At 39.2% G+C, this 18,039-nt stretch overlaps 1 protein-coding gene across 1 annotated transcript in view; it reads right to left on the bottom strand.

Moving 5' to 3' along the window:
• myo10 (myosin X) overlaps nucleotides 1–18,039 on the bottom strand; it is a 126,295-nt gene that overhangs the window by 69,079 nt on the left and 39,177 nt on the right. Inside the window, exon 3 of the mRNA XM_051953911.1 lies at nucleotides 9,560–9,718. Within this exon, the coding sequence (XP_051809871.1) occupies nucleotides 9,560–9,718 (159 nt within the window). The remainder of the gene's footprint in view (nucleotides 1–9,559; nucleotides 9,719–18,039) is intronic.

Raw genomic sequence — 18,039 nt, 5'->3', positions numbered from 1 at the left:
TATAAAAAAAATAAAAAATTAAATTGGCACTGATTTCTGCCCTTCTTAGCAAAACTGAGACGCTATGAGACTTTTCAGTTGAACTGCGGGCAGTGTACAGAGAGCAGATAGTGGACAAATATTCACAGTTCATATCGTTCATTTCTTTTTTCCTGTCAGACGTTCCATTTCTTTATTCTGTCTCTGTGACTCTGTGATGCTGACTTTTTGGAGGTTTATTTAATGTTTTCATTGTTTTTATTTGGTGTTTGGAGCAGGTTAAAACTCAAAGACTGAAACTCGTAGGTGTTGGGTTTCTTGCGTCGCCTCGGCGGTTTGGTTCACAGGATTCGACACCGCCGTCGGGTTGTGGTGGTCGGGGAGGGGGGGGTCACAGCCAACTAGCTCCCAGCCAGGCTGCTGCCACGGAAACTGTTACCAGGACGGACCTACAGGGGGATAATTGGGTCCAAATGGTGGCAATTCATCGAGTTGAAGCAGACTTCACCCGGAGGCTTTTCTTACGTCTGGAGTGAAGTTACCCTGCAGGGAAACGTGACTTTACTGATGAAATGCTGTTTTCATTTACCCATGAACCACCAGGACGCTCTGAAAAGCTGCGGAATGCAACTTTAATTCACATAATCTGGTCAAACTACCCATGGATTCATTGAATCATTATAGCTTATTGTCATATTTTTCCACCAAAGTTATATAAATACACTGGAAACCAAAAAAAGAAAAGTGAAGTTTAACTATTTAAATTTAGCTGTAAAACAAAACAAAAACAAAAAAAACAGCAAAATTAAAAACAATATTTGACCTGAAATTACATGTATTTTTTAATTAACATGTAACTTCATACATTTTACAAAAATAAATGACTAGATATTTTCTGTAGTTGCACAAAACGGTGTAAATATGTTTTAAAAAGAACTGATTAAAAAGTATTTTCTAGTCTTTAATATCATTTAGTTTTGTTTGCATGACTGCAAATCGTTGCTTTAAATAAAGATTTTATTTTAAAAAAAGATGTAACATTAAGGTCAGACTTTACACAATTATACATTTTAATGTGGACATTATTTGCAGCTTTGGCCCATCTTTTTTATAATAAATATTTTTTTTAATTTTAGGTTTTTATTATTATTAATAATAATAATCACATTTCAGAAATGTATTTGCATTTTTCAATCCTTAACATAAATTCTCTTTTAACAGTAGAACATATCTGTAAATTAATAATTTTTTGCTGATTTATATCCAGTCAGAAGTCATCATTATAATAACCTGTATAATAATGATCATAACAATGTTAAAAAATATCCATTTAAAGGCTGTTTAAAGCATTTTTTGTTTCTTTTTTGTTATGTCTGAAGTTCCTGTTAATAAGAAAGAATCCAAACATTGGAGGAACGTTTCCAGGAGCTGATCTGAGGTCAGTCCGGCTGTGAAGTGTTTACGTTCTCCACCTGAGCAGAAAGCTGCAGTCAAACCTCTGATTTATGAAAACACCGACGGCCGATTTACACAAGCAGGAAGGTCTGGGGCAGCTCATGCAAATACCCCATTAACTGCCCCCATGCCGATTTACATGAGGCTGAATATAGGTCAGTCAGTCAGTGGGGCAGCTACAAGGTTAGTGGGGTAGTTACAGGGTCTGAGGGGAAGTGAAGGGTCTGAGGGGCAGTTACAGGGTCTGAGGAGCAGTTACAGGGTCTGAGGGGCAGCTGAAGGGTCTGAGGGGCAGCTGAAGGGTCTGAGGGGCAGCTGAAGGGTCTGAGGGGCAGCTAATGAGTACAAATAGTTGTTCCAGGATGTAACTCCAGTTACATTCACACATAGGAAGTCCTGAAGGAGGTTCTACAGTGACGGTTCTTTCTAAAGGTTTGAGTCTTTCTAGAGGTTCGGGGTCTCTAAAGGTTCGGGGTCTCTAAAGGTTCGGGGCCTTTCTAAAGGTTCGGGTTCTCTAAAGGTTCAGGGTCTCTAAAGGTTCGGGGTCTCTCTAAAGGTTCGGGGTCTCTCTAAAGGTTCGGGGTCTCTAAAGGTACGGGGCCTTTCTAAAGGTACGGGGTCTCTAAAGGTTCGGGGTCTCTCTAAAGGTTCGGGGTCTCTCTAAAGGTTCGGGGTCTCTAAAGGTACGGGGCCTTTCTAAAGGTACGGGGCCTTTCTAAAGGTTCGGGGTCTCTAAAGGTTCAGGGTCTCTAAAGGTTCGGGGTCTCTAAAGGTTCGGGGTCTCTAAAGGTTCGGGGTCTCTCTAAAGGTTCAGGGTCTCTAAAGGTTCGGGGTCTCTAAAGGTTCGGGGTCTCTAAAGGTACGGGGTCTCTAAAGGTTCAGGGTCTCTAAAGGTTCGGGGTCTCTAAAGGTACGGGGCCTTTCTAAAGGTTCAGGGTCTCTAAAGGTTCGGGGTCTCTAAAGGTACGGGGTCTCTAAAGGTTCGGGGCCTTTCTAAAGGTTCAGGGTCTCTAAAGGTTCAGGGTCTCTAAAGGTTCGGGGTCTCTAAAGGTTCGGGGCCTTTCTAAAGGTTCAGGGTCTCTAAAGGTTCGGGGTCTCTAAAGGTTCGGGGTCTCTAAAGGTTCGGGGTCTCTAAAGGTACGGGGTCTCTAAAGGTTCGGGGCCTTTCTAAAGGTTCAGGGTCTCTAAAGGTTCGGGGTCTCTAAAGGTTCGGGGTCTCTAAAGGTTCAGGGTCTCTAAAGGTTCGGGGTCTCTCTAAAGGTTCGGGGTCTCTAAAGGTTCGGGGTCTCTAAAGGTTCGGGGTCTCTAAAGGTTCGGGGTCTCTAAAGGTTCGGGGTCTCTCTAAAGGTTCGGGGTCTCTAAAGGTTCGGGGTCTCTAAAGGTTCGGGGTCTCTAAAGGTTCGGGGTCTCTCCGAGGTTCAAACTCGTGACTTTTCCTCTCCTGGTGTCTTTCTTGCTTTGACTGAACTGACTGAAGATGCATTTTCCTGGAATGTCAGCATGTCGGTGAGATGCAGAGCTGCTCTCCTGTTCGCCGGCCCTCTCATGATTTACCGTCTCTAAAATCTCTCCAACCTTCTCGTTTCCGACTGGGAGAACTTCGGCGATTCTGTGCAGATATCCGGCGGTTTTCTCACACATGCCTGCTGATGCCTTTTTCTTTTTCCAAAGCCTCCCTCTCCATCCATTAGTCACCACCGCAGTGCTGCCGCCAAGACTTCTCCTGGCTTCACCGGCTTCTATTTCAGCAGTTTGGTTTGTTTTGAACTCTGAAACCCGACGCCGCTTTGGAAAATGTGCAGCGTGTGTGTGGGGGGTTTGGAGGGAAGAAAGAGGAAAAAAACTAAAGGTCAGACGTGTTGCTGAGTTCTCCTCGTCTTGTTGTGTTTGCTGCTGTCCGGCTTCCTCACCTTCATGAGGCTTTTAGGACTCGATGCTCTGGATTCTGTGCAGCTTTCAGCCCGACTGAGCTTCTGTTGAATGATCTGATCAGTTATTACCACAAACTGCACCAAAACAAGAAGCATAGAAGTTTTCCAGCCAACATGCAGCAGATGTCACCGACCACGTCTTCAGATCGATGCATCACAACTTGTTTTTTCAAACAACTATTTTGTGGACAAACTAGTTTTTACTCATTTCTGTTTTAAAAAAACTCACAGGAAGCGTCATGAAAACGGCCCGAAAGAGGTTCAACAGCGACGTTGTTTCAGTCAGAAAACACACGAAGGTTCAAGTTCCTGCAGCAGGAAACAGATCATTGTTGGTGTTTAAATATGAAACTGTTTGACCAATGAACAGTAAAGTCTATTCCAGACTTGTTTCAAACTTGTTGGTGCTTTAAACTGTAAAACTGTTTTTCTAACCGACATGCAGCAACGACAACGTCTTCAGCACAAGCGTCACTTTGTGTTTGAGTTATTTCCTAAAGAGTCATGCCCTGTAAAAATCAACCAAATCCTGGTTTTAAATCTACGTTAAAATGCTTCTTCCATCGTCTCTAACAGTTCTTACCAACCACCTACCAACAGGCTGATATCAGCCTTCAAGTTAAGTAGAATTTTGCATATTTTAGCGTTGATTTTTTTATATTTTTGTGCTAATTTTGTATTTTTTTGAGGTGCTTTTTCATCTTTTTGGGTTGATTGTGAATATTTGTCGGTGTTTTTTGCATATTTTGTGTATTTTTGCATATTTGTGTGTTTTTTGTGTATTTTTGTTCTGATTTTGCATAATTTTGAGGTGATTTGTTATATTTTTTGGTTGATTTTGTATATATTTGGGTGTTTTTTGTATATTTGTCTTATGATTTTGCATTCTTTTGAGCTGATTTTACATATTTGCGAGTTGATTTTTATTTTCTGTGTTTTTTGGTATATTTTTGTTTAGATTTTGCATGTTTTTGAGGTGAATTGCATATTTTGGGGTAGGCTGGCTACCACCAGCCTGAATCTCAAGTGAGATACAGGCTGGGTACCTGCTATTCATTTTCTTGTAGGGGTGGAGCAGTTTAAAATTTTCCACAGCCGTTGATTGGGCGCTGCATATGTCAGTCAGTCTGGGGCAGTTGAAGCTCACAGCCAATCGTGTCACTGCTAGCCGCTGACGTAAATGCAGAGCGACGGCAGCACCACGAAAAAGAATCATTGCTGTGTTTGCTCATGTGTTTGCTTCTTTCGCCATGTCGCCGGACGATTCTTGCCGTTTATGTAAAGTAAACATGAGGGAAAGTGGACCCCGTGTTTATGCACACTCCACAGATATGTTTGTGTCAAAAACAACGCCGACCATATCAGATAGGTTAGCGATGATGGACCTGATAGTCACCCCGGAGCCGGAGCAGTCAAACAGATGCTGCCAGCGCTGCACCTCCACACTCGGTCGGCTTGAAAAAGACTTTCCTTTATTCAGGCAATGGGAAGAGAACGTCCGGTTAAGCAGCGTATCGAAAAGACAACGTGAACCCACCCCGTCCAAGACACCGAGGACTTTGAAAAAGACCTGCCCAAACCCACCGAGTCCACTAGCTTGTTCCTTCGGAAACACGACAACAAAGGTAACGCTTCTTCTCAAACAACCCATCATGCATTGCGCGTAGTCGCTTAGTGTGCGTCATCGTCTAACTGTCCCTCCCCGTCCTGTGATTGGATCCCTGACTCAGGGACAAATTCAACCCCAGGTCGCCAGACTGCCTAGTAAACGAAATGACAATGAGTGCACAGGCAGTCTGGGTATTCCCAGACTATATTTTGGGGTTGATTTTGTATTTTTTGTGTGTTTTTTTGTATATTTTTGCTCAAACTTTGCAGCTTTTTGAGGTGATTTTGCATTTTTTGGTGGCGATTTTGAAAAACAATGTGGATATTTTCTGTTTTTTGTTGCTCCTCTCTGACAGTGAACTGAAAAAAACATCTTAACAGTGAGTCAAACGTCCAACAAGCTTTTAGAAACTTTAAATGATCGTGCAGAGATGAAAATAAAACGTCTGATGAGGTTAGAGATGAGTTTCTGCAGCAGCAGGCCTTCTCGTTCAGTTTCCTCCTTTAATTCTCCCAGAGGTCTGCAGGGGAGCTCCCAGGAATCTGGGGCCCCTGACAGGTTGTGACTCGGGGCCCCTGACAGGCTGTGACTCGGGGCCCCTGACAGGCTGTGACTCGGGGCCCCTGACAGGCTGTGACTCGGGGCCCCTGACAGGCTGTGACTCGGGGCCCCTGACAGGCTGTGACTCGGGGCCCCTGACAGGTTGTGACTCGGGGCCCCTGACAGGCTGTGACTCGGGGCCCCTGACAGGCTGTGACTCGGGGCCCCTGACAGGCTGTGACTCGGGGCCCCTGACAGGCTGTGACTCGGGGCCCCTGACAGGCTGTGACTCGGGGCCCCTGACAGGTTGTGACTCGGGGCCCCTGACAGGTTGTGACTCGGGGCCCCTCCACTCTGTTTCCCTGCAGGATCGTTTCCAGAAAGATCAGACTTTTTTTTTTTTTACCTGGTTAAAAACTGACGTCTGAGGAATTTAAAGTCCAAAAATCAGCTCCAGGGAGGAAGAAACTGACTGGATTCTGATCTTATTACATCTTTGAGGGGACCGATGTTAAAAAAGAAGCTTTGAGAGCTTCTGCTGAATGAAAATGTAAAATAGTTCCTGTAGGAATGTGAGGCAACAGCAGCTATTTTTATTTAGGAGACAAGAAGTCCAGACAAATAAAACTAGTCTATAAATGTATATATATATATATATATATATATATATATATATACATATATATACAAATTATGAATTAACATCATTAGATTTTTTTGGTGATTTAAATACGACAAAAAATGTAATTTTACACTCTAATATTGTAAAAACAAATAATGTCCACATCAAAAGTCTGTTTCTTTTCTTGTTTTATTTTTTATTTTTTTACAATATTAGACTGTAAAATTACACTGTTTTTATAGTATTTAAATTAGCAAAAAATATATTAATATTTAAAAAATAACTTTAAAAACTATAATTAATTTCCACATCGAAAGTCTTTTTTTTTTACAATATTAGACTGTAAAAGACAGTTTTTGTCGTATTTAAATCGGCAAAAACCATATACTCAGTTTTTACAGATATTTATTTAGTTATTTCATTAAAAAGTATATATATATATATATATTAATACAAATAAATGATTGGATAAATGACTAGATGATAGCAATTATAGTCATATAAAAAGTCTGAAATAAATTATAAATTATTAATTATGAATTAATTAATTATGAATATCTATAAATTAATAAATAATTTACAGGTATTTATTTTGACATTAAAATAAGAATAAGTGAGCTACATTAAGACTAGAATAGAAAAAATAAGCAATAATGATGAAAAACAATAAATTACTGGCAGTAAATTACTGCACATTTAATAAAATATTACAGAAGAAATTGGGAATATTGAAATGAAACGTTGACAAAAATGAAAGCTTGGAAGAGAAATGAATCACAGTTTACTCAGAGAAATAACTGATTATTGGTCCAGTGATTGATTATCAGTCAGTATCAGTGCTGGTCCTGCTGGTGCTGTTCATTAATCCCACCCTGTCCTGATTTCCATCAGATAATCACCAAACAAAGCGTCTCTGTGTTTCTGCAGAACTGAACAGTCTGAGTTTGTTCTGACCCATCATCGCTCTGAAACTTTCTGCAGCAGAAACAAACACAAAGACATCTTTGTGCTCCTGGTAGCTTTAATGACATGTGAACGCTGCCGTATGCTCAGAATTATCTCCAGCGGGTCAGAGGTTTCTTTAAATCAACCGGGTCCAGATTTAAAGAGGCTGAAGTTAAACGTGGATCTGATCTACGACACGCTAAGATTAAATGAAGAAATCACACGTTTAAAATCACTTTAGACACAAAAACAGATCACCTGTTAACTGTTAATTTACACGTTTTAAATGTTTGGTTCATCATTTAAAACAGAAGCCTGAAACTGTAAATAATGTCCACATCTACGGGATTTCTTTTTTTTTATTATTCTATTTTTTCAAAAAAAAAAATTAGACAGTAAAATCAGCCAAAAATATAATAGTTTCTAACTGATATTTATTATTTTTTATTATTATTATTACTAGCAGTTTATTTACTGTAACTGGTATGTTACTGATTTTCCCTGTTTTGTTAAATTACTATTAATAAATTACTGGATAAATTACGAGAAAATATCCAATAAAATCATAAAAAAGGGATTAATTAATTAACATTTTTTAAATAAACAATCTAGAAAATTAGCAATAATGTTCACATCAAAAGCACTTTTTTCTTTTATTTTTTAACAATATTAGACAGTAAAATTACAATATTATCATTCATATTTTCATAACTTTTTACCAAAATTAAAAATAAATATTCATAAAAAAATTATTATCTTTTCTGTCGATTTAAATATGACAAAACCTGTGTCATTTTACAGTCTATTTCAAAATAAATATATATAAAAAGACTTTTGATGTGTACATTATTTACAGTTTTTGACTGTTTGTTTTTAGAATTAATAATTTAATGAAAGCTTTTGATGTGATTTTAGTTTATCAGGTTTAGCAGTGGGCACCATGACAGAGACTTCTGTGGAGCTTAATGACCTGCGGCTGATTGTTTATTAATAAATATCCACAGGAGAGATTTTAGACCAAATAAAACAACAAAACAAAGCAAACGAGACACAAAAAGCTTTAAATTAGACACAAAAGGTGACACAAACTGGACAGCGAGCTTCTTACTGTGCACTCAGTCGTTTAGACGCATTTTTTTCCCTTTTTTTAGGTCTGACTCAGCATCATGTGAAGTAAAACGACCGCTGGTTTAGTTCAGACTTGACCACAAGAGCTGAAAATAGACACCAAAGAATTTATTTTCATAAAGACAGAGAAACAAGCGAGAGTTTCTGAAAAACTGAGGAAAAAAAGGACCGTTTGAGAAGCAGGCAGGTCTGAAAACAGCTCATCTGAACATAAAACTGGAAAAAAAACAACAAGAATAAATGGATCCTTTATAGAAAAAAACTCTAAAAATGTATCCATCATTAGAAAAACTCAGAGTGTCAGATTTTAGAGCAGCCAGAGATGTTTAAATGTGGGAGGAATGTGAGAAAAATCTGCTTTTTGAGGGTAATTCTATGAGTCTGTGCTGGGAAATAGGACAGGAGTGATGTGTGGGTTAAAGAGAACAAAGGATGGAGCAGTTTTAATGGTTCAACAAGCCTGAAGTCTCTACATGTCTTTATTTTTAGGTTTAATCTGAGTCAATAAATGTAAATCTGAGGGTTCAAACCCTGTAGTGTTGTTTATGAGTGATTAATATATCAGAGAATTAGACATTCTACCTTCTGTTCCTGCCTTTAGTATTTCATTTATGTATCATATATACTTTGTCTCATTGCTTTTATTTGATTAAAAATGACAAAAAATGACAAAAAAACAACAAAAAGGTTGAAACTGACAAAAGTGAGGCATAAAAACAACAAAAAGTGTTTTCATTTTGTTATTTTCAATCGTTTTGTTTTTTATCTCGTTTTTTGTCAATTTAGTCTTTGTTGTTTATCTCATCTTTTTGTTGTTTTTATTTCTATTTTTGTCAGCTTAATCTCTTTTTGTTGTTTTTTTAAATCTAGTTTTTAGTCAGTTTCAATCTTTTTTGTTTTTATCTCTATTTTTTTTGTCAGTTTAACCTTTTTGTTGGTTTTTTTATCTTGTTTTTTGTCATTTTCAATCTCTTTCTGTTGTTTTTGAGTCATATTGACCATTTGTAGGTAATTTCGGATTCATTTCAAATCACCTTAGACGATCTTCAGCCATACTGGACGAGCTTTGAATCATTTTGGGCAGATTGTGAGTCAATCTGGAGATCTTTTGAGACTTTTATTTCAAATTCTGAGTCATTTGGGACATGTTTCAAGTTATTTTGGATATTTTTTAGTCATTTCAGACGTGTTTGGACAAGCTGAAGGCTAAAGAAGGTCCAGACTTTACTAAACAAACCTCCTGACTCTGTTCTGAACTGTATTCTAATCCACAGTTAGCATGTTTACGTCCTCTAACAGGTTCTCCAGCATCCAGACGATGTGAATCGGCGTTCTGCGGGTTAAACTCACATAGATGTGTCTCTGCTGGTATCTGAGGAACAGGTTGTGCATGATGGCTCCATCATGGAGGTCCTCCAGCGCCGCCATGTCCTCCACACCGGCCACGCTGCTGAGCTGCATCGGCTGGACCTTCTGCCTGGTGAGGGCGTTCTGCTTGTAGGTGTAAACCTGGGAAAGATCACATAAAGAACATGTAAACAAACAAGTAAACAAATCCACTCTGATGTGCTGAGGAGAAGATCTAATCGTTCTGATGGAGGAACTTCTAACCAACATTCTCTTTTTACAAACATGTTTTTGTTTACAGAGCAGCTAGCATGCGCTACGTTAGCTAAACACGTTTCTTTTTTTAACTTTTAACTTGTCGACGAGTTTTGAGGTTTTTAAGGGAACAAATGCAATAAAAACAATAAATAAAAAAGAAACATAGAAGCTAAAATGTCTTCTCTTATCTCTTATTTCCTGACACAGCGGGTTGGTTTCATCTCTGGCGTTTCCCTTTGATAACTTCTGCACCTGAACCTCACCTGGAGTTAAACAGATCAGATTTCACGCCTGACATGTGGCCGACGGAGAAGCTTCATCCGACTCCTGGAGTCAAATGAAACTCACCGTTCATCATCTGCTGAAGAACAAAACCGCCTGACAGACCAGCTCAACCATCGCCTCTGTTTGGAATCTGATTTTATCTTCTTATCTGCTCTTTTATAATTATTAAACAGCAAAAACTACTTTCTATGTCCAGTTCCAGTCATGTGGAAGATGTGCATCGTCTTCATCACTTCCTGTTTATTTCCATCTGCTGCTGTGTTCCTCAGCACGGTCAAGCAAAACATCACACCGTTATCAGAAGCAGATAATGCTAATAAATTAAGAAATTATTGTGATTTTAACTTTCTGGTCTTTGAACGACTAATATGCAATTTTTGAAAAAGCACAACTAAAGAAAAGCTTAAATTTGTGACATTTCACCAAAAATACTGCAATCCTACAGGCGTCCTTTAGAAAATGGCTAAAAAGTTAGCTTTTTCTCTAATCAGATTATGTGAAAAGGAAAAAATTCTGTGTTTCTTTGTACAACTGAAAAGCCATCAGTGACTGAGCTGTGGGCAAAAATCAATTTCAAAGAATTCTGGGATTTTAGGTTGAACTGCCGATCGTGTTTTCACCAGACTATGCAAAAAAAAAAAAAAAGGAAAAAGAAAAGAAACAACAAAGCAGAAATCTGCACTGCTTGCAACTAAAAAACCATCAGTGACTTAGAGCTGCTGTCCGGAGTTTGAATCTCAGCGTCTCCCAAAACACTGTTGGTCCCTCCCTCTGATTTCGCCCCTTTATTTGTGCACGCGCGCAGTACATGAGAGAAGTGCCCGGAGTGCTGCAGCATCTCGCCTGTTTTGCTGTTTTCCCCTCTTCTACATTTAGTACATTTAGTAAATAATAAAGGAATTACGTTAGAATGCTGTATTGAGTCTAACTTGTCCTAATACCAAAATAACATGAATCTGCTAGGACGAACGAGTAAAGTTTCAATATGTGATTACACTCGTGTATCCCTCTCGATGACGTTGTTTATCAAACTTAGTGCATTTACGCGTGTATATGTGTTACATTGTTTATTTCTATCTAGAGTTCAGAATTGCATGACTCCTCTGACGAAGAGTATGTCCCAGACGCCCCAACATCTTCCTCCAGAGGTCGGGCATCTAAACGAAGCCGTCAGGCGGGCTATGGAGGCCGTGGTCGGGGAGCGACGCGAACACCCCGAGCCAAAAAACGTCCTGCAGTCTCTTGGCCTGACAAGCCGTGGGATTGGTAACTTTTCTGGAAGTTGCTGATCCCTGATGCTCTCTCCTCCACAAGCAAAACAAATGTGCGCGCGGTTGCGTAGTGCGTAGCTCGCCCACCTCTGCATGGGCTTGCTTGCTGTGCGCGTAACCGTTGATTGACAGCATGACAAAGCTGAAGCTCGAACTTGATTGGTCGGCAGCAACCGGCGCTTTTTGGAATAACATGGGGGTCTATGAGAGGAAGGCGGAGCTCAGGAATAAATTTTCATATCGCGTCATACTAACATTATATTATAGTATCGAACTGGACTGACACATTTAAGCTTTGTTAAAAAATTATACATAAATTGAAAACAAACGGAAACTCCGGACAGCAGCTTTAATTATGACAAAATATTACAGGGATTTATCATATTTTCAACTTTCCAACGGTCTTTGAACTACTCATGTGATGTTTTCTCAAAAAATGTGACAAAAAAAAGCTTAAATTTGTGATATTATATTTTTAAAAATGTCTAATTTAAAAATTCGTCAAAAAGTATTCGCTTTAACCAGATTTTGCAAAAAAATAAAATAAAATTCTGTGGCGTTTGATGCAATTAAAAATACATCAGTGATTCAGTTGTGACCAAAAATCAAGTTAAAAGAATTCTGAGACTTTTAGGTTGAACTGCAGGTTGTGCTTCTGCCAAAATGTAAACAGTAAAATATCTGGAGAATGTTTTTGTTCAACTGCTAATCAAAGAAATCCAGCTTCTGAATCGACTCGATGGAACTTCATGGTTTCTGCATCATGAAAAGCTCTTTTTCTCAACTTTACTCTGTTCTTTGGATTTTTGCTGTCAGGAAGACGTGACCTTCAGATTTCACACCGAAGACAAAACATTTCCCAGAAGACACAACAAGTGGCTCCTAGTTCCAGAGAAATGAAAAACACTCGGATAGAAAACACGCTAACCAACAAATACCGACAGATTAGGAACAAACTCTACCGTAGACGTTCAGTTTATCGATTACTTCTACATAGAACTCGTCCAAATCTTGAATAAGACTTGGCTTATCTGCCGTGTTTTAGTGGAATCATTTAAATAAAAGCAGCAGCAGGTGGAGGTTTCGGTCGACAACCAGCAGCTAACGTCAGGACTGTTGACTGTAAACAGAATTAAGTCGTCAAACGAGTTGTTATCTCCTGGAACGGTTCATCTGAAGAGCTTCATCTTTAAGGAGTCCAGCCCAGCCCTTCGACAAGATGAAGAATTGTGTTTCAAATTCAAACGACACAAAATGAGACACAATCAGGGTGACATAAGACAGGAAAAGAAAGAGACGCAAAATGACAAAAGTGATGTAAAATAACAGAAAGGAGAAGAATAAGTGACAAAGATGAGCAGAAAACTGGAAAAAACAGACAGAAAATTAGAAAAACAAGATGCAAAATGACCAAAAATATCAGTTTTAAATCCATCCAGATGTCACAGTCTAAACACTAAACCTGGTCTCTATAACCAACTGTGAGCATCAATATTATGGGATGTATCTTAGTTTGAAGAGTAAAACTGAAGCAGTTCAAAGTCTATGATGTCGGTATGTGTTTCAGTTTGTCCAAAGTTACCTACAAATTGGTCAAAAATGGTCGAATCTTCTTCAAACTGCATCAAATCCTTCCCAGAATGACTCAATGTGTCCAGAGGTCCTAACATCTGTCCAAAATGCCTCAAAGCTTTTCCAAAGGGACTTGAACTTTGGCTAGAATGACAACAACTTGTTATAAATGTCTCAAAAATGAACCAAAAAGATTCAATTTGGTCCAAAGTCTCTCAGAAATGGTTCAAAATGTGTCCAGATGATTCCAAACCTGTCTTAGATCAGTTAAACATTTACTAAAGTTCCAATAAAATGGTTCAAAATGGCTCCAAACCTTTCAAGTCCATGTAAGAACCAGCTGTGATCATGAGTATTATGGGATGTATCCTGGTGTGAACACTTTAGAGTCCAAGAAACAATCATTGGTTCTCTGGATGTGTTTCTGTTTCTGATAATCCACCAGAGAAAACTTTGAAAAGGTCGTTGTGGGTAAACTTTAATGTTGGTAGGTGGATGGTCAGAGAAACCAGGATCATCTCCAGAAACTGATTCTGTGTGTTTTATACCATCTTAAGAAGGATGAAAACTGCAGCACAGGATTAGAAAGTGTGTCGTTTGGATTCATTTGGAGGCTGTAGCTCTGAAAACGAACTTTTCTTCGTCAAACATCCTGAAGTTAGCGGAGATTAAAAGGTCTGGGGACAGAAACTGGATCACATTTCCTCCACGTTATAAAGGATTCTGTGACGTCTACTGAAGCAGGAATGTGAGGAATGAAGGCGGCTGGGTGCTGGGGGGTTGTCGGGTGTTAATGGAGGGTCGAGTCCTCGGACAGAGACCGGCTTTATTCAGACGACGTCGCCTCCAGCCACTCAGAGACAGAGTGGGTTACATTCAGGGTCCTTTTTACCGCCGGACACATTCATTCATGTGGAAACCAGAGAAGAAGAAACCAGGAAACCACGACAAGTCAGTGCTTTTACTTTGAAAGGAGTCGTGTGCATCCTGTCTTTTGGACCATTTTACCAGCCATGAACATAAACAACATGGAACCAGCTGGTCGTCCTGTAGACTCGGACTTCACTGGTTCACAGAATGGTTCTCTTAAAGTGCAGTGTGTGTCTCTGATCATTCTGGATCACTAAATACTTTGTCAGCTGGAATGTTTTCTTGCAAAGGAACCTCCAGTTCATCCACACATTTAACATGATTTACGCCAAACCGTACTTGCTTCTAAGTGTTGCAGATGTTCCTTAATCACTGTCACTGCTTCTTCTCCCGATGTTTGTCCAACTTGTGAAGATCTTTGTGACTTGAACAACTCGTTAAAATATTTCAAAATTGTCCAAAAATGTACTTAAGCTACACCAAAAAAAATGGTTCAAAATGCCTCAAAACGTTTCCAATCCATGATATAACCAACTGTGATCATCAGTATTATGGGATGTATCCGAGTGTGAGCAGTTCAGAGTCCTAGAAGCCATCATTGGTATCCTGGATGTGTTTCTGTTGGTCCAAAGTTACGTAAAAATGGCCCCAAATGGTTGAATCTTTTTCTAATTGCATCAAATCCTTCCAAAGTGACTTGAATCTTGGCCAAAATGACAACAGCTTGTTACAAATGTCTCAAGATGGTCTGAAAACACTCAATTTTGTCCAAAGTCTCTCAAAAACAGTTAACAAATCTTGTCCATATGATTCAAAACCTGTTAAACATTGACTAAAGTTACAATAAAATGGCTCCAAACGTTTCTAATCCATGGCATTAGCAACTATAAACACGGATGTCTTCTGGGCCTTTTCACAGCATTAAAATGTCACAGGCTTTGACCTAATTAGGTTTCTAATTGGCCCCGTTGTGTTTGTGGGGACGAGGCTGGAAAACAAAGCCGAGGGGCCCCGGCGCTAAGCCTAGCGACAGATGCTAACGGGAGTAAATCTGTGTGAAACAAAGCCGTTAGACAGCGGGGGGGGAGGCAGGGCTGGAGGAGTGAACGCTCATTTATGTTCAGGACATCTGAGAGAAACTAAAAGCACGAACAGAGGATTTGACACCGAAGCTGCACGTCTCTGATCATTCTGGATCCTTAAATGTCGTCAACTGGAACCTGAAGATCATCAGTGGACTCCTGAAGCGCAACACATTTAACGTGATTTATGCAAACTGGATTGAGTTTTAAGTTTTACAGATCTTCCTTAATCTTTTTATCTGTTTCTTCTCCTGATGTTTGTCCAACTTTATCCAACCGTTAGAATAGTTTGTCTCTCTTAAAAGTTTTATTCTGTCATATCAGAAAAAGCAGCAATGCCAATAAAATTGTGCAATGTGAAGAAAAAAGGTGCAAGAAAGAGGTCAAAAATAGGAAAATAAAGAGAAAACAAAAACAAGATGGAACAGAGGAAGAGAGACACAAAAAAAAACCACAGAGTAAAACTAAATGATTTCAGCGAGGAAAAAAGACAGACAGAAGTAACGCAAAACGAAGAAAAGGAGACGAAAAGATGAGCAAAAAAACCAACAAAAACAAAACACCACACTACCAACCAGATGAGTTTTACTTCCATCCAGGTGTCAGTCTCAACACAAACCTAAAACCAGCCGTGATCATCAATATTATGGGATGTATGGTCGTTAACTGATCCTCTACTTTCTTTCAGGGCTGTAATTATTCTGTCAGATCAGGAGGAATGAAACTCCTCATTATGTTTCTGGAGGAGGGAAAGCTGAGCCGGACAGGTAGCCTTCATCCTCCATCATCGTCATCAGCTGCTCTTTGAATCTCCGTTTATCTGCTGAAACCCAACATTTACTGCAACTTTACGTCTGAAGCTGCAACAAGTCAACAACATCCGACTGATAACTGGTGATTTAACAGCTTTAGAGAGACAAAATCTAAAGTTTATTTGGAGTTAAAGAGTCACGTTTCATATTATCTCAATTAATTCCAATTAATTCAGTCATTATCAGGGATGGATACAGATATTAAGTTGAATTTCTAACTAATAACCAGCATTAATTAGCAAATAATTTCACCATTTCTGTTTAAAAACATGTTTGTCGATTAATCTCTTCTCAATGAATCTATTAGTTGGTCTTGGTATAAAATGTCAGAATAAATGAAAAACAGTGAAAAATGTTGATAACAAACGTCTTGTTTTGTCAGAAGAAACCAGAAGATTCTCTCAGATTTCAGAGGAACTCCAAAGGTCTGAAAATGAAACTAAAAACTTTCTCCTGTCTGAGACGTCGTTAATAAAACGGGTGTTAAAACCCACAAAGAACAACATCTGCTCTGAGGATCGACAGGTGACGTCCATCTCCAGTTACACAAAACACACACACACACACACAGTAACACACTACTCTCTCATTACTGTGAAGAACCCTTTGTGGTTCCAGTTTGCACATTTTATTTTAATGTTCTGCACCAGAAGTTGAATTTCTTACATGTAAAAACCTAAAACTGGTTCTGGTTCAGCTAAACCTGAAGAACCTCATGATGGCGCTACAGATGAACCCAGACGTTCCACCGCTGAGAGCCTTTAGCCTCATTAGCTTCAGTGTCCAACAGAGTCGGTGAGCGAGCAGCAGCCAGGAGATAAGAATGTCTTAATCTGCCGGTAAATCTTGAGGACAATACGTCGGCTCAACATGACCCTAAATCCCTGAGCGCTCACATTCACAGGCCGTCCTCTGGTAGCGACCCTCTGCTGCTAAAACACTCAGCTGCCTCCACACAGGAAGTCTTTGTGGAAGCTGTCAGCGGAGAATAGAACCACCCAAACAGGTCCGATTTAACAGGAGGCAAGATGTTTAACTTGCTGAACTCTAAAAAAAGGACACATTTAGAAACAGAAAGTGTCCTGAGAGATGCTCTTCTCAACGACGTTGCTTCACATAAATAAACACAATCAGAACAGGTTTGTGGTTTTAGCTTATGTTGTGATTTGTGGGGAACATCTGTCCAAGGTTCCAGATGAACAACAGCTTCTTAGTGCAGTTTTAGTTCGTTACTCCACCAGGGAACGATCATTACTTAAAAACAGACAATCGGATTTGGATGAAATTCTCAGGGAAGGTCAGAAATGACACAAGGACCACCTGATCAGATTCCGGCAGTGATGCGGCTAATAGTCTGAATGTTTCTGTATCATTGTGGGATAGTGTCATGGCGTCACTGTAACCATGACAACAAGTGAACACTACGTCACTTCCTGGAAGTAATGGATGGTTAGAACCTATTTAAAGGTTCTTTAGTACCTTACATTTGATTAAAGAGCTCTTTAAAGAAGTTCTTGCTAAAGGATTCTTTGTAAAAATTGCTCTAGTTCTGGTTCCAGTTTGCACCTTTGTTTAATTTCTGGTGTCAAAAGGAACCATTTGTTGATGGTTCTTTGTGGCACCTTATGGAGGTTCTTAAAAGAACGACTTGAAGAAGTGGTTGGTTAGAAGGCTCTTAATAAAGGGTTCCTTGGAAAACTAAAAATGGTTCCTAAAAGAAACCAGTTTGGCTAAAGTTCTCTGGAGAACCAGTTATGGCGGCCAAAGAAATGATTTTTGATGGCACTTTGGGAGGTTCTTTAAAGAACAGTTGATGAAATGGCTCTTTAAACATGTTCTTGCTAAAAGGTTTGTTCTTTAAGTAAACATGGTTCTGCTTTTGGTTCCAGTTTGCACCAATGTTTCACTGAACATCCACAAAGATTTTTCTGCAAAATTGTTCCTCAAAGAACCCATTTTGCCTAAAGTTCTCTATGGCACAATTTATGATGCCTAAAGAAACATGTTTGACAGTTCTTTGTGGCACCTTATGGAAGGTCTTTAAAGAAACACTTAGAGAAATGGTTGGTTAGAAGGTTCCTAATAAAGGGTTCCTTATTAAAAATGGTTACTCTATGGCATCATGGAGAAGAATTCATTTGTGCTGCAGGTAGATCCATTAATAATTGTCTGGAAAATGGTTCCTTAAAGAATCTATTTTAGCTAAACTTACACACGTGGACAAAATTGTTGGTACCCCTCAGTTAAAGAAGGAAAAACCCACAATTCTCACTGAAATCACTTGAAACTCACAAAAGTAACAATAAATAAAAATTTATTGAAAATTAAATAAT

The sequence above is a fragment of the Acanthochromis polyacanthus genome, chromosome 9, assembly GCF_021347895.1.
Source record: "Acanthochromis polyacanthus isolate Apoly-LR-REF ecotype Palm Island chromosome 9, KAUST_Apoly_ChrSc, whole genome shotgun sequence".
NCBI classification, from domain to species: Eukaryota; Metazoa; Chordata; class Actinopteri; family Pomacentridae; genus Acanthochromis; species Acanthochromis polyacanthus.
Note: the sequence above shows the minus strand (reverse complement) of the source record. Positions and strands in the feature narration are given on the sequence as shown.